The following is a 15609-nucleotide window of genomic DNA, read 5'->3' as shown; positions in this document are numbered from 1 at the left end:
TTTAATTTCAAAATGCCTGTAACACCCCTATGCGGACCACAGTATTGATGATTATTTTCTAATAAATCGTTATTAATACTATAAAAAACCGTTACTAATACTGCGGTACTCATACGGACCGTTCTCACCATAGAATTTCCATATATATATATATATATATATATATATATGTGTGTGTGTGTGTGCGCCCGCGTGCGCGTGTGTTTTAATTTCAAAATGCCTATAACACCCCTAACTAATGATATTATAATTTCACTTTTATAGTTAATTATAATATTGGATCAAAAATGACTCACTCACTGCTTAAGTGATTTAAAACTTACAAGCACTTTTGGTGATCTTTATTTCTAATAATAACTCACCTATATTTGGTAAAGTGATTCTATAAAAATCATCTTCTAAAAATACACGTTGCCTAAGTCTTAACCAAATCATTCATCAAAAAAATAAATATAAATAAAAATTAAAAAATTCATTCATAAACAGAATTTTAAATGATCTCCATTTTTTTTTTCTACATATACTATTATTACTTTTATTTTATCATTTTTCCTTTCAACCAGCCAAATTTTCTAACTTTTGTTTATTACTATTTATTTTTTGATTTTTCTCTAATTTAAATTTGTCCTAATATTAAATAATTCTAATTAATTTTACAGTATTTAAAACATAACTTATTTATTCTAAAGTCCAACTTTTATAGAACAAGAGAACCTATTACACTTGAGCCTAAAAATAAAATTAAAAAAAAAAAAAAAGAAGATAACTCATTACACGTATTATTTAATTTTTCTTCAAGGTATAACTTTTTATGCATCATATCAATTTTAATAAGTATGGAATGTAAAGGCAATTTTTTTAATATTTATAGTATTTTAGAGGTTATTCACCGAAATATATATATATATATATATATATATATATGTATATATATATATATAATATCTTATAGGTTAGAACATTTTTATCAATATAAAACAGTTGTCAACAATTTTTAAATATGATACTACAGAAGCACACTGGGTCTGCATACTCTCCGGCCACGATCCAACCAAGAGTCAATTAAAATACAGGCCCATCAAAATGAGGGACCATTCATTTAAAAAAATAAATAAATAAAATGAGGGACCATTTTTAATTTTTTGTTTGTTTTGTTTTTTTTCCAACAGACAAACATTTATTACGTAAAATAAATGAATATTTAATTTTATTTTAGAAACATCGAATTTATAAAAATTTCTTACAAGAAAATTTATATGGGTTCGAATTAATTATTCACATTGAGTATTGTACTATTTATTTATTTTTTCTTAAAAAAAAAAAAACTATTTATTCGTCCTTATAAGTTATTGTTTTCAAAAGTCTTATCTATGCCGCGTCTTGGTAACGTTTAGACTTTGAAGAAAATGTTTCATTTTTAGAGCAAAGCGTACCAAAAAGGGGGTCAAAGTTATGTTAACCGTCTAACGTGTACATTGGCATCATTATGCACAAGTCTTTTTCATCATTTTTTTAGATTAAGTTTTTGTTTTATATATATATATATATATATATGAAAATTAAAAAAGAATTCATAAGAAATTAGAAAAAAATGAAAGCAAAAAGAAGAAAGAAAACTTATTGTTAAAAAAATAAAAAATATCTAGCAAAATCCTTGAGTACCTACTACAGGGTTCATCTACCTGTTGGAAAGGAAAAACTAATGATAATAATAATAATAATAATAATAATAATAAACCATAAACATTAAGTCACATATTTCCAAAAGAAATTAATTAAAATCCGGTAAAGAATTAGATAAAAATTGGTTATACTATGATTATATTTAAATTATATATTATAAGAATTATTAAGTAATCATAGATTTGTATTATATATAAGATGAAATCTTTTTTGTTGTAAACTTAAAAGTATGAAGTTTCCATTAATCTATTGTGAATAGATCTTTATTAATTTTTTGTAGGAAATTTTGAATGTTCAAAGTTTCTATAAACTTATTATGAATAAATATTGACTAATTTATTTTAATTGTAATAATTATGATGATAGAGACTTTTATATATATTGACTTTTAAAATATAAATTATTTTGTTTATTTAGTTCTTTTGGGTAATTAAAAGAATAACAAAACTACTTATTATACATAGGTTCTGTTTAAGCTCATAATGTTTGAGGCTTGACCTCACCATTCTGATATGCATTATGCCTTTTAGAATTTTGATAAAATCCACAAAATGAGGATTATATATCTCTTAACTTTTTTAATTTTGTATTATCTCTAAACTTTTTATTTATTTATTTTGTATTGAATATATATATGTATACATATATATTATATCTAGCAATGTATCCCATATCTTCTATGGCATCCGAAGTTTGGTAAATTAGATTTTCATCCATGCAGTATATAAATAATAATAATAATAATAATATGTGGTAGTTAATATAAATTAAATACAAACATGTGAATTCCATACATAATTTGTTAAACCTATATGCGCTAATAAAATAATTATATGTCATTTGTTACATGAGTTGGCAATATTATTGAAAGATATTTATGTTTTCTATAATTTTCAATTAAACTATTAATATCTTAATGATATTAGTTGTATTAAGAGTTATTAGCACTGTTAATTCATCAACCATATTCATATTTACGTTTTGGTTTTTATTTTATTCTTTTTTTTTTTTAACACATAAACTTTAATTTTTTGCTATACTCTATCTTTAAAATTATTTTTAATATAGATTTTAGAAATTTCTCGGTGAGCAGTTTCATAATGCAGTAAGATTCTATATGCCACAAAATTACTAAAAACTTAGTCTAACAATAATTTTCAAGGTTCAAAATGTAACAAAAAATGAAGTTCAACAATAAAAATGCAAGTAATAATAATAAGACCCAGAATGTGAACATAAATATAGTTCAGAGACTAATGTTAATAATTTTATATTAATTTTCAACTATTAAGAACATCTCCAACAAATTCTTTAAATCTTTATGTCAACTTTAATGATCTATACCACTTTTTAATAATTACAATAAGTTATTTAAATTAAACACAGAGAGTTCTCCAAAGGTAAATAGCCAAGCTCATTCTATGCAAGAGTTTTTTGATAAACTTATTTATTGTTGTAGAATTGTAATTAAACTTACCAATTATAATTCCATATTTCATTTTTTTAAACACTACCATACAATAGAAAGGAAAAAAAAAAAAAGTGTGTGCAAAGATTTATGAAGAAATGAAAAATAGAGAGTAATTATAAAGAGTGTTATTGAAAATATAAAAGATCTCCTTCATTAACTTTTACCTTCAAAACACATTTTATTTTGAATATTATGTTTTTCAAAATATAATATATTATTGGATATGCTCTAACGTATGGATATATCTGTAATACTCAAAATTTTCTTTGTAAGTTTTAAGGTTGTGAAATTTTAATCTTTTTTTTTTTTTTTTTTTAAAAGATATGTAATGAAAGGTGAATGTAACAATTATCGAAAAGCAATTATCTACAAGTTTATCATTTCTCTAATAAAAACAAAGAAAAAGAAAACTTTAAAATTCAATGTTCATACAAGCACCACAATTTTTACCAAAAATTTTGATTAAATTACATGGTTAGTATATTGTTAATTATTATAATTTAAATATTAATAAAAAATAAAAAATAAATTATATTATTTGCTAAATAAATTTAATAAATAAAGTTGGTAATAATTCATATAAATACCGATTTGAATTATATAAATTAATACTATAAATTTTTTTTATCAATTCAAATAAAAATTACCAATTTATATTATACAAATTAATATATATATATATTTATATTTATAAATTTAAATAAAATATAGTATTTAAAAAAGGAATTTTTAAATATACCTTCCGTAAAGAACAATGAATAATATGACCAAAAGTGGGCATGAACCAAACAAGTCAATATCTACCAAACACCTCATCCTCCATGCACTTTTTATTTCGTCCACGTGTCCTGTTTGCCGCGTTTTGTCTCAGCGAAACAGTGAACGCTTCTAAATCAAATCCCCTACATCTCACCTCCAAAAATCAATCGTACACCCTCATCACCCATCCAACCAATCGGAAAAATCCAAATAACTCCCTCACCCAACATTACCCATAAACCCTTCTTTACATTTCCCCAATAGTTATCTCGTACATCGAGGTGGCGCACTGTGATTGAGTCACTGTCATAGTTTGCGTTGCACGGGATCATCGGGCTTGCAAATACGGCAACGAGCTCGAGATTTTTAACGGTCCGAGCAGTCACTATCTGGAAGAAGCTGGAAAAAGAAAAAAAAAAAAGAAAATTAGGAGAGAGAAAGAGAGGGAGACAGCGTGACGGAAAGGAAGGGATTGTGAAAATCTGGGGAAGGAGAGGGAAAAGAAAGGAAAAAGAAGGAAAATTAAGATTTTCTACCTTATAAACCCTTTCGTTTTTGCCTTTTTCTCGTTCATGGTTCCGTAGAACTAAAATCTCTTCCGCGATTATTGTTGTTATTATTTTCCTCTGATCCAAACAGACCCAAAAAAAAAAAAAAAAAAAAAAGATAGCGAGGAGCAAAAATGCTTTCGCTGCAAAGCGATCCGAGGCTTCACCACCATAATCACTACCAGAATCAGCTTCAACAACAGCAGACTACGACGCCGCAGCAGCAGCTCCATTTGGTTCCATACGGCGATGATGCGTTGGCTCTGCATTCCGATGCGGCAGGTGTTGGTGGTGTTTCTTCTTCTTCTTCTTCTTCCGTTAATCTCAGGCAGTCGCAGGCCTTGGATTCTCATGAAGGTTAGGTTTTAATTTTGTTTTTGATTTGATTTTTTTTTTCCGCTCTTAGTATTTAGTTTGTTATTTTAGGGTTTTTGAACTTTTTTAGGTATTTGTATTTTTGTATTTTTGCCTTTTTTGGGAAGTTGTGTGATTTTCTGGAAAGTGTTTTGCTTGTAGGGATGGTTTTCTTTATTGATGTTTGTGATCTTTCAAAATTAAACTCGAATTGTTTAGGAAGTCGGTGATTAGGAATCCAAATAGGGGTGAAAAAAAAATAAAAATAAAGGATGGGCATATTTCTGATTAACTGGTTGTCTGATGTTTTATGGAGAAGTACATTTGCTTGTACAGTTCCAAATATAATTTTTTCTTGTTTCTTTTTTTGGGACCAAAAGCAAAGCTGGATGGTTTTTGGCTTAGTGGTGGTTGTGTTTTGGTATTAGTGAAAAAAATAGCAGTATTATTTTGGTTTGGCAATGGGTAGTAGATGGCAATTGTGTAAACTACATATTAGATGGCGAAATATATTCATATTTTCTGAATATCTTCTCCATCCTCACCAATGGTGCTTGTCTCGTTGGACATGAGTGTGACGTATTATCAGATTTTGTAATTGTATGGATGGATAGGTTGGGCAGTAAGTTAGCCTTTTAGTCGATATTTTGCTTCTATATGGTCCTTCCAACACTATTAGAAGTAGATGATATGGAATCCTTACGAAGGACGGATAGAAAAACACCCGCTCCATCCTATTATGTTTCTGCCTTTTGCCATTCTAGCCTTTGTGATTAGCGTATATGAGTTTTATGAAAATATTGTATAAGAAGGATTATATCCAGGTTTGCTCCATTTTATTTACCTTTTGCATTTGCAATTATAAACCCCTTTTTCTGTCTTACCAAGAAAGTAGAATATTCCTACCTTATGCTCAGCATCCTGTAGTGTAAACATAATGATCAGATTTGTTATTTCTTACAAAATGACGTGATGGTTGAAGTTGGTTATCAGTTTGCTGTGTGTATTGCATTCTGCTAAGAAATTGAGATATTGAAGTGCAGCAATGAAACCAATGTCTCTATCTGGCTAGTCTTGATGACCAACAGTTATGCCTTTGTTGATATAACGAATGATATTCAACAAGTTATAAATGTTACTTTTTCTATACAAGCTACTACTCACCTTGGATTGCCTTACTGAATAAAACTATTAGTGGTCCTCGTGGATGATCATCATCCCTTCAAGCTCCCATATTATTAGATTTTATTTTTTTATTTTTATTTTTATTCCCTTAAGCAGTGAGCTCTTGATCTGGCAGAGAAGGGAATTGTTAGTTTAGGTAAGGTTGCTTGACCAAAGCTTTGATCAAAATTTAATCTCTATTATGAGTTTATTAGGTTGTTGTGTTATGTTGACCGTTTATATGTGTATTATTTGTGTCATTTTACTGCTTGCTTCTTTCCTTATGTTTTATATGTGTATTATTTGTGTAACTGTGATTGCTGTTTCTTTCATTTCCTCTTCCTCATAATCATTTTATATTTGTTTCTCATGTAGTTCCCTTGTTTTTAATTTTATTTGTTTAAGCCAGTATGGTAGGAAATAGGACACCCAAAATTCTCTGCTTTTGCCTTTTAATTTTAGCTGGTTTTTGTGTTCTTGCTAATCAAACCATGCTGAGAAACATATACATTCACCACTTATATTGAAGAAGAGGGTTGTCTAAATAACAGTAATTAATTTTCATAATTATGTTAAAATATTAATATTAAAATTTAAAAGAGAATTCAAATTAATGATGATTGTAAGTCTCACTGAAGTGGTATGGACTTGTTATTATTTTGCATAAATCACATTTTTTGTTTGGTGCCGAGTACATACATTTTGCTGAAGCTGTTCTTTTTCTATTGTATTGCAGTTAATGAAGACATGCTCGTAGCTCTTGCTCATCAGAAATACAAAGCTGGAAATTATAAACAGGCATTGGAGCACAGCAACTCTGTTTATGAAAGAAACCCACAAAGGACTGATAATCTTCTTCTTTTAGGCGCCATTCACTACCAGGTTGTTTCAGAAGTTTCTAGTGTTAATTGTCATTCTTTTAGTTTTCCGAAGTTTGAACTTTCTTCAGCATCGTGATTTGTGATGCTTATCTAGTTTGTCATAGTTTTATGTGCATCTGACCTAAATTTATGTGTGTGATACTTCTACAGTTGCATGAGTTTGATATGTGCATTGCAAAAAATGAAGAAGCTCTACGAATTAATCCTCACTTTGCTGAGTGTTATGGAAATATGGCAAATGCTTGGAAGGTATTTTGCATCTTTTATTGTAACCATTCTTAATTATTTAGCCTACCACAGTTTGATAGATATTACCTCTATTTTTCTTCTGCAGGAGAAGGGCAATATTGATGTTGCTATCCGCTACTATTTAATTGCTATTGAGGTATGTTACAGCAATCAATCTGGTTTCTCTTACTGTTTGTAAGTGTTCTTAGAGCTTCTGATCCAATTTGAGTTTGGGTTAGCAATTTCTGCAAAGAAGAATTAATAGGTGTTGTTTAGGCAGCATAGAATAAATAGGTATCATCTCTAGTGTTAAAATTCTATATTGTTCAGAGACCTTAGTTCTGATAGTTTCTTTGCCTTTGGTCTAAGTATTTATTTATTTATTTTTTTGTTGCAGCTTCGTCCCAATTTTGCTGATGCGTGGTCAAATTTAGCAAGTGCATATATGAGGAAAGGAAGATTTAATGAGGCAGCTCAATGTTGTCGCCAGGCTTTGGCACTGAATCCTCGTTTGGTATTTTTTTTTTTTTTTTTGGTTTGTTTGTTTGTTTTCAGTGCTCTTACTTTTCATCTGCTACTAGATTCTTGGAAATCAGCATGAGCATTCTGTTCGCTCTTGCAGGTTGATGCACACAGTAATCTTGGCAATTTGATGAAAGCTCAAGGTTTAGTGCAAGAGGTAAGAAAGAAACAACTTATTTTTTATTTTTTCCTGATGTTGTTTATATAGTTTATAGTTTGACCAAAAAATATTAATAATAGTACCTCAAATGTCTTGAAACTATTACCAGGAATGGATCATTGCACTGAATTTTTGAATCTTCGTTGCTTTGTCCTTATTGGCATGAGAGGGACATGATCTTAAATTCCTTAATAAGAGCCCTCCTGCATTTTCTTTCTAATTTGAGTTTGAAATGAAAAATGATATCCTGATTACAAATGTTATTATTGGCTCCTCACTGTCACCACCACCACCATCATCAGTGTTATATTTGCATGTAAACTTGAAATTTATCTTCAGTTCTTAAAGAACAATCTGGGAACAAAAGGTATATTTTTTTGGTCTCTTAACTCCTGGACAATTTATGCTGTGCAGGCATACAACTGTTATGTTGAGGCTCTCCGGATACAGCCAAATTTTGCAATAGCGTGGTCGAATCTTGCAGGCCTATTCATGGAGGCTGGTGATCTTAACAGGGCTCTTCAATATTACAAGGTATCTTATACAGATCCTCTTTCATCATATTGTGTGCATGTCATATTCATGTCTATCTGTGCAGAGATAAGCATTTACATTCGTATTTGTGTATGGCATTGTTAATCTCATATAAGCAGAAACCGTAGTTCATATTTCCACTTAGTATTTTCCGAAATATCTTATATTTGATCTTTCATCCCTTTTATCAACTACTTACTGTGTATGAGCTTGCTCTTAAGCCAGTTGAAATGTTGTTCATTTTTCAGGAAGCTGTAAAGCTCAAGCCAACATTTTCTGATGCATACCTAAACCTTGGAAATGTTTATAAGGTACGCTGATGCTAATATGGCTGGACAACTGAAATGTTTGGCATCATGGAGAAGAGAAACACAATAACATTATTATTATTATTTTCCCCAGGCTTTAGGCATGCGTCAAGAGGCTATTGTGTGCTTTCAGCGTGCACTTCAAGTGCGGCCAGATCTTGCTATGGCATATGGTGTGTGCTATCACTACTTTTACACGTTTGTTTTGATGTTTCTTTCTGTTTTCTGCTTGTATGCAGTATGTCATTGACTAGCCTTCTTTATGCTAAGTTATCTTTAGTTGTGGGAATATTATCTTAAGTCGTTGTGGTTCTCTTACATTATTCTCTGTTTGTTCAATTGGAAAGATGTACGTAAACATTGGTCTTTTCCAAAATGGAGATTTCTGGTTGTGAATCACATCTTTAAGTACACAAATGGACCATTTAGATTCAGAATGCTTTGTTTATTCCAGTATATCTAGCTGTATTTTGGCTGATTCAATGATTTGATTGATCCTGATGTCCGTCACTGCCATATCTGATGGTTTCTGATCATGCTTTGGATCTTAGCTCAAAGCGAATCTTCTCGGCATGGTTTGACTTGTCATTCTCTTCTCAGTTATGATATATTTTGCAAAACTTCTGGTGTAGGCAATTTGGCTAGTATATATTACGAGCAAGGAAACCTGGAAATGGCAATGCTCAATTATAAGCGAGCAATTGCTTGTGATTCAGGATTTTTGGAGGCTTACAATAATTTGGTTGGTCCTTTTTCCTCCTTTTCCCTTTGATGCTTGTTTGATTGCATCACATCAGTATTTGAACTTCAACATTCTCCACTTAATAAAATTTGGTGTTGCCCTTTTTCCCCCACCTCAAGGGTAATGCTCTGAAAGATGCTGGAAAAGCTGATGAAGCCGTGCAATGCTATCGCGTAGGTTCCCATTATCCATGCCCTTTTGATTATCATTTACTTGTTTGCTTTTTATGCTATTGACATGGTGCTTTTCCATTTTTTCATGAAGCAATGTCTTGCTTTGCAACCAAGCCATCCTCAAGCACTTACTAACCTGGGGAATATATACATGGAGTGGTATGCACTATCTAGATACTTCGCCAAATTACTTGTTCAATTGAGTGTGTATAATCTCTTTGTCAAATGAATCACTCATGTAGACTCTTAAGGAAGTTCCTTTTTGATCGTATAGGAATATGATGAGTGCTGCTGCTTCATGTTATAAGGCAACGTTGTCTGTGACAACAGGACTTTCTGCTCCTTTCAACAATTTAGCAATTATCTATAAACAGCAGGTAATGCCATCTGTTTCTTTGTATCTCACTCACTCAATTCTGTACTGGATGATTATTTATCCATGGGGTTGAGTAATTTTCTTATATAAAAGATATTAAGTACAAAAGGTTAACAAGAATTTGCTGTTGTTATTTTTTTGCCTATGAACAACATTATCTAAACAAATGAGAGATGGTAAATTTGTTTAAAAGCGGAGTATTTTCTGTGCTGTTTCTTGCTGAGTCTGGTTGAAAAAGCAAATGATATATTTGTTTTCTCTCTTCTTTTTGGTTTTCCCTTTATCTTTTATATGACAGGGTAATTATGTGGATGCTATATCTTGCTACAATGAAGTTCTCCGGATTGATCCATTGGCAGCTGATGCACTTGTTAACAGAGGTAACACATATAAAGAGGTTGGGAGAGTTAATGAAGCCATTCAAGATTATGTACATGCTATCAACATCCGCCCTGCCATGGCTGAAGCTCATGCAAATCTAGCATCAGCTTACAAGGACAGGTATGTAGTGATCCAACTGAAAATGGACAATATTAGATTTTCATTGACCTGAGTCTTTAATTATTATTCAGTTTCTTGCATCATTGTTTTCTTGTTTTGGATGATGGACAGTGGACATGTTGAAGCTGCTATAAAAAGCTATAAGCAAGCACTCTTTCTGCGCCCTGACTTTCCAGAAGCCACTTGTAATCTTTTACACACTTTACAGGTATATTTAGATGTAATGCTGTTGTCTTTGGGGTTCTCCTGTTGAGATATTGTCTAGGCAGCAAGAAAGGTTATGATGCAAGTATAATCATAGGACATAATTTTCGAAAGGATGAATAATTGGCCACAAAAAGTTCATATTTTTCTCATGGTTTCATTAATTGGTTATTGTGGATTCTGAAGCCAAACAGAAATATTGAACTTTTTAACATATGAAAGTTGGGCTTGTGACTTTTAACTAATATTGGCTTTGTACTGGTAGCTTGTACCTTAATTGTATGGGCTTAAGTGATTGGATGATTCTTGTTTTACAATAGCAAATAGACTTTATACACACACCTTATTATTAAATTTTTGTTAAGGGTTGAGAGGGATTATATGTTTCTTTGTCTATACAAAATATATGAAATTAGTGAGATTCTGGGGTTTAAAAATGTTGAGACTCGGTGCATCTTATGTCAGTTAAAGCTGTTTTCTAGAATTACTTTGTGTTGCAAACTAATTTGATTAGGTGTATTATTTGTGTCAAGCACCTTTTTCCTTCGATTTGTTCCCCAATTTCTATGTAATTTGTAAGCATTAGTTTCTTAATCTCCGTGTTATGTCATATGTTTTTATCAGTAATCATACTTTTCTTTGCTAAATGATTTCCTTTAACACTGAACCACTATTTTTAAGTCAAGTATACTTATAGTCTATTGATTCTTCACTGGTATATTTGTGAATGGATTGGTATGAATTTGTGTATTACTATTAAGTATCTGCCTATGTTTATATATACATTGTAACTCAACATGTGAAATTTGGTATCCTCTTATTTACGCATGTCAGTTAAAGATGTATTTAACTCTTTATATCTTATTTGATGATTGAAATTTTCTTTTACAGTGTGTTTGTGACTGGGAAGACCGTGACAACAAATTTATTGAAGTTGAGACGATTTTAAGGAGACAGATAAAGGTTTTTTATTTTTTATTTTTTAAATACAATAATAATTATTATTAATATTCATTTCTATTTTACTTTTTATGCTGATTGATCATTCAAGTTCAGCTCTGATATAATCTAATCTTCTCCTTCAGATGTCACTTATTCCTAGTGTGCAGCCTTTTCACGCAATTGCCTATCCAATTGATGCAATGCTTGCACTGGAAATTAGGTTGGTGGCATCTTTTTCATGGCATTATACTAAATGGGGTTTTATTGATATATTGTTTCATAAACTTTTCTTTTTGTGTTGTAGTCGTAAATATGCTGCGCACTGCTCTCTTATTGCCACTCGTTACTCACTTCCAGCTTTCAACCATCCTGCGCCCTTGCCTATAAAGGGTGAGGGTGGCAGCGGACGACTGAGGATTGGGTAGGTTTAAAAGTTGATATATCACTCTTCCTACTCATGCGTTTTGAATATATCTGCATATTTATCCCCTTTTTTAATTCTATGATTGCTAGATATGTGAGCAGTGACTTTGGTAATCATCCCCTGTCTCATCTTATGGGCTCAGTGTTTGGCATGCATGATAGAGAAAATGTTGAGGTCTGCCGATATTTCTTATTGATTATTTAGACGTGATTGAATTAGTCTCCTTACTGCTATTGTTCATGGTAATTAAGTGGTTAATGTTTGCAGGTTTTCTGCTATGCTTTAAGTGCAAATGATGGTTCTGAATGGAGGCTGTGTATTCAGTCAGAAGTGGAGCATTTTATAGATGTCTCATCCATGTCATCTGATATGATTGCCAGACTGATCAATGAGGATAAAATACATATCCTTGTCAATCTCAATGGCTACACTAAGGTATCATGTCATCGTAGAGTTTGGATAACGGGGAACTTACCATTAAAAATCTTTTGGATGAAAATTTAATGACTTAAAAATCGTATATAACTTGCTTATTTTTCTTTTAGCTTTATTCTTTTTCCCCATTAAATTTACACTGATTCAACCTTTCTTTTCCTCAGTTTTTGGATATGTATTGTTTTATTTTCAATGATTGATTTAGGTCTCTCAAATTGGAAAAGAATTGTGACATCTATTTTACCATACAGGGAGCAAGAAATGAAATATTTGCAATGCAGCCTGCTCCTATACAGATTTCATACATGGGATTTCCTGGAACTACAGGGGCTGATTATATACATTATTTGGTTACTGATGAGGTTGGGAGATTTGATTTTGGCGATTCTTTAAATTTTATTTCTTTCTGCTTGATGTCATGACTCTGATATTTATGATTGCAGTTTGTGTCCCCATCTCGTTTCTCTCACATTTACTCTGAAAAGCTTGTACACCTTCCTCATTGCTACTTTGTAAATGACTATAAGCAGGTTTGTGATAGAATATTTTTGCCTTCGTGCCTTTACGTATTGTTATCCGTCAGTGGTATCTTATTGCTGTTTCATATTTGATTCTTAGAAAAATTGTGAAGTTTTGGATCCCAAGTGCCAATCCAAGAGATCCAATTATGGTTTACCAGAAGACAAATTTATTTTTGCATGCTTCAACCAGCTTTACAAGATGGATCCTGATATTTTCAATACATGGTAAAATTTAAGTGCTTTATTCATGTTATTTGGGATATTGTAAGCATGTTGCCTATCATATTCATCTTTGCATCCACCAATACAGGTGCAATATCCTTAAGCGAGTCCCAAACAGTGCACTTTGGCTTCTTAGATTTCCGGCTGCTGGCGAGACAAGACTCCGCAACTGTATTGGCCTTTTTTTTTAATGTTTTCATTGTTCATGTGCATTTTCGTTGAAATGTATTTTGCTGTGCATGCTATTTGTTCGATTTATTCTCGATTTTATTATTTACAGATGCTGCTCAAAGAGGTGTACAGCCTGATCAGATTATCTTCACAGATGTTGCCATGAAGGGTGAACATATCAGACGCAGTGCTTTAGCAGATCTATTCCTTGACACGTAAATATTCTAGTAAATTTTTTTAATACTTTTTTCCAGGACAGTTTATTTGCTATGATAATGGCCTGTACAATCTATAACTTCCATTTTACGATTATTATTGTGTCTGTTCTGTCTGAGTAGGCCATTATGCAATGCGCACACAACAGGCACTGATGTTTTGTGGGCTGGACTTCCAATGGTGACTCTTCCCCTTGAGAAAATGGCTACAAGAGTGGCTGGATCACTGTGTCTGGCCACTGGTGTTGGTGAGGAGATGATAGTTAGCAGGTAAATATACCTTTGCTATTTCTCTAAACATGCAAGAACTTTGTCATTTAATCATTTATAAACCATTTATTTGTTAAACATCTTTCCTACCTATCAAACTTTATCTTAAAAGGTGTTACCCCTTTTGTTTTTATGTATACTTTCTAGTGCCCTTAATGGAAATTGCTGCTTTTCTCTTGTAACACTAATTTTCAGTCTGTTAGACCTTATGAACAATGTGCGCAAAACTGGATGTAACTAAAGGCTGATTATGTGATGGAGAACGATGGAGATCGCATAGGATTATAATTACTAGGGTTTTATGGTTTTTAGGATTTTAATATTGTTATGTTTATTTGATATTTAGGGTTTTAATATTATTATGTTTATTAGATTTCTTTTTATCATTTTAGTTTCCTTAAGTTGTTAGGAAGTTTTATTATTTGGTTTCCTTATTTAACTAGGTTTCGTATTATTTTAGTTTCCTAACGTTATTAGGTGGTTTTATTATAATTTGGGATTTTTTTAACTCTTTTAGTGAAGTTGATTAACAATACAAGTATTTTTATGAGAGTTATTTCTATGGTTTTGTGTGATGCAAAACAAACTTAGGTGTGATGCCTAGGGTTTTTAGGAGTGATTCCTAAAATTGTTCTACCATGATGCTGGAGCCTATCTTTTAATTTCCCCTTTTTTTTTCCTTCCCCACCTGTTCTACATCAGTTTGGAATCTTTTAACATATTTGTTTTTTTCCATTCTATATGAGGACCCCCCCCCACCCACCCCCAAAAAAAAAAAAAAAAACAAACCAAAATGAGGGGAAGAAAGAAATGAAAAAAAAACCATATATTTCAGTTGGCATCCTTTTCTGACAATTATAACAGAAATGAAAAAAAACCATATATTTCAGTTGGCATCTTTTTCTGACAATTATAACAGAACCTGCATTGGTTTGTTGTTTCTGTTTCCTGATTGGTTTTTTATTTTTATTTTTTGTTATATCTGCACAAAATTAAAAAGCTTGAAGGAATATGAAGAGAAGGCAGTCTCACTTGCTCTAAATCCCTCAAAGCTCCAGGATCTTACCAATAGACTCAAAGCAGCTCGATTGACTTGTCCATTATTTGACACAGCACGCTGGGTAAGACTACAGGTTCTTTATTCACTTGTTTAATTTAGTTATGATTCTTGTTTGGAACTTAAGTACACATAGGGAGATGTCATTGTGTTAGATCCTGAACTTGAAGAACTGCTTTGACATTCGCCATAGTTGTTTTCTTTGTGATATCAATCGTCTTTCCTAGTTATGACTTTTATGAAATTATGTATTTCTTCAACATGATTAAATTGTTGTTCTCAGTAAACAGCTGACTAAATCAAATTATTATATGACATGGAAAAACTCAGGTGAGAAATCTCGAAAGAGCTTACTTCAAGATGTGGAATCTGTATTGCAACGGGCAGCATCCACAGCCATTTAAAGTAACCGAAAATTCATCAGAATTCCCATATAATAGATAGGAATGATAGAAGAGATTAGATGGTATTGTAGATAAGGCAAAAAGAGTAACAATTGAAATACTATTATGTTAGGCTAGTGTTGGTTGATTGGTTTCCAAAAATGTTGATTCTGAAGTCAGTACATTGAAGTGATGTTCTCTTTAGGCTACTCGTGATGGAGTTATTATTGAATGGATCAGGTATTATCATTGATCTGTCTCACCCCGTCCTGTGTTGTTGTTTTAGGTTGTCTTTATGTAGTGTGTTTTAATATATTAATATAAAGTTTCATCTCTCTCTCTCTCTCTCTCTCTCTCTCTC

The 15609-nt window shown here is 31.6% G+C and overlaps 1 protein-coding gene across 1 annotated transcript; it reads left to right on the top strand.

The window, feature by feature from the left end:
• The first annotated feature begins 4189 nt into the window (after nt 1-4189).
• Nucleotides 4190-15583, top strand: LOC107421939 (probable UDP-N-acetylglucosamine--peptide N-acetylglucosaminyltransferase SEC). Its single transcript, XM_048477069.2, has 28 exons — nt 4190-4818; nt 6716-6861; nt 7011-7109; nt 7195-7245; nt 7486-7602; nt 7711-7767; nt 8185-8304; nt 8553-8615; nt 8707-8785; nt 9245-9354; nt 9474-9527; nt 9619-9686; nt 9802-9904; nt 10202-10404; nt 10516-10612; nt 11500-11571; nt 11694-11770; nt 11855-11971; nt 12064-12148; nt 12242-12409; nt 12661-12771; nt 12853-12939; nt 13028-13155; nt 13241-13323; nt 13433-13538; nt 13662-13808; nt 14809-14929; nt 15196-15583. The coding sequence occupies exons 1-28, from the start codon at nt 4596-4598 to the stop codon at nt 15307-15309; spliced, it is 3006 nt and encodes a 1001-aa protein (XP_048333026.2). The 5' UTR covers nt 4190-4595; the 3' UTR covers nt 15310-15583.
• The last annotated feature ends 26 nt before the right edge of the window (nt 15584-15609 follow it).

Source organism: Ziziphus jujuba, chromosome 3 (assembly GCF_031755915.1).
Source record: "Ziziphus jujuba cultivar Dongzao chromosome 3, ASM3175591v1".
Classification (NCBI taxonomy): domain Eukaryota; kingdom Viridiplantae; phylum Streptophyta; class Magnoliopsida; order Rosales; family Rhamnaceae; genus Ziziphus; species Ziziphus jujuba.
The sequence above is the reverse complement of the archived record's forward strand: the minus strand, read 5'-3'. Positions and strand labels throughout refer to the sequence as shown.

Coding starts and splice junctions, on each gene's coding strand:
- LOC107421939 (XM_048477069.2), top strand. CDS start 4,596: ATGCTTTCGCTGCAAAGCGATCCGAGGCTTCACCACCATAATCACTAC. Junction 4,819..6,715: donor GGCCTTGGATTCTCATGAAG/GTTAGGTTTTAA, acceptor ATTGTATTGCAG/TTAATGAAGACATGCTCGTA. Junction 8,616..8,706: donor ACCTTGGAAATGTTTATAAG/GTACGCTGATGC, acceptor TATTTTCCCCAG/GCTTTAGGCATGCGTCAAGA.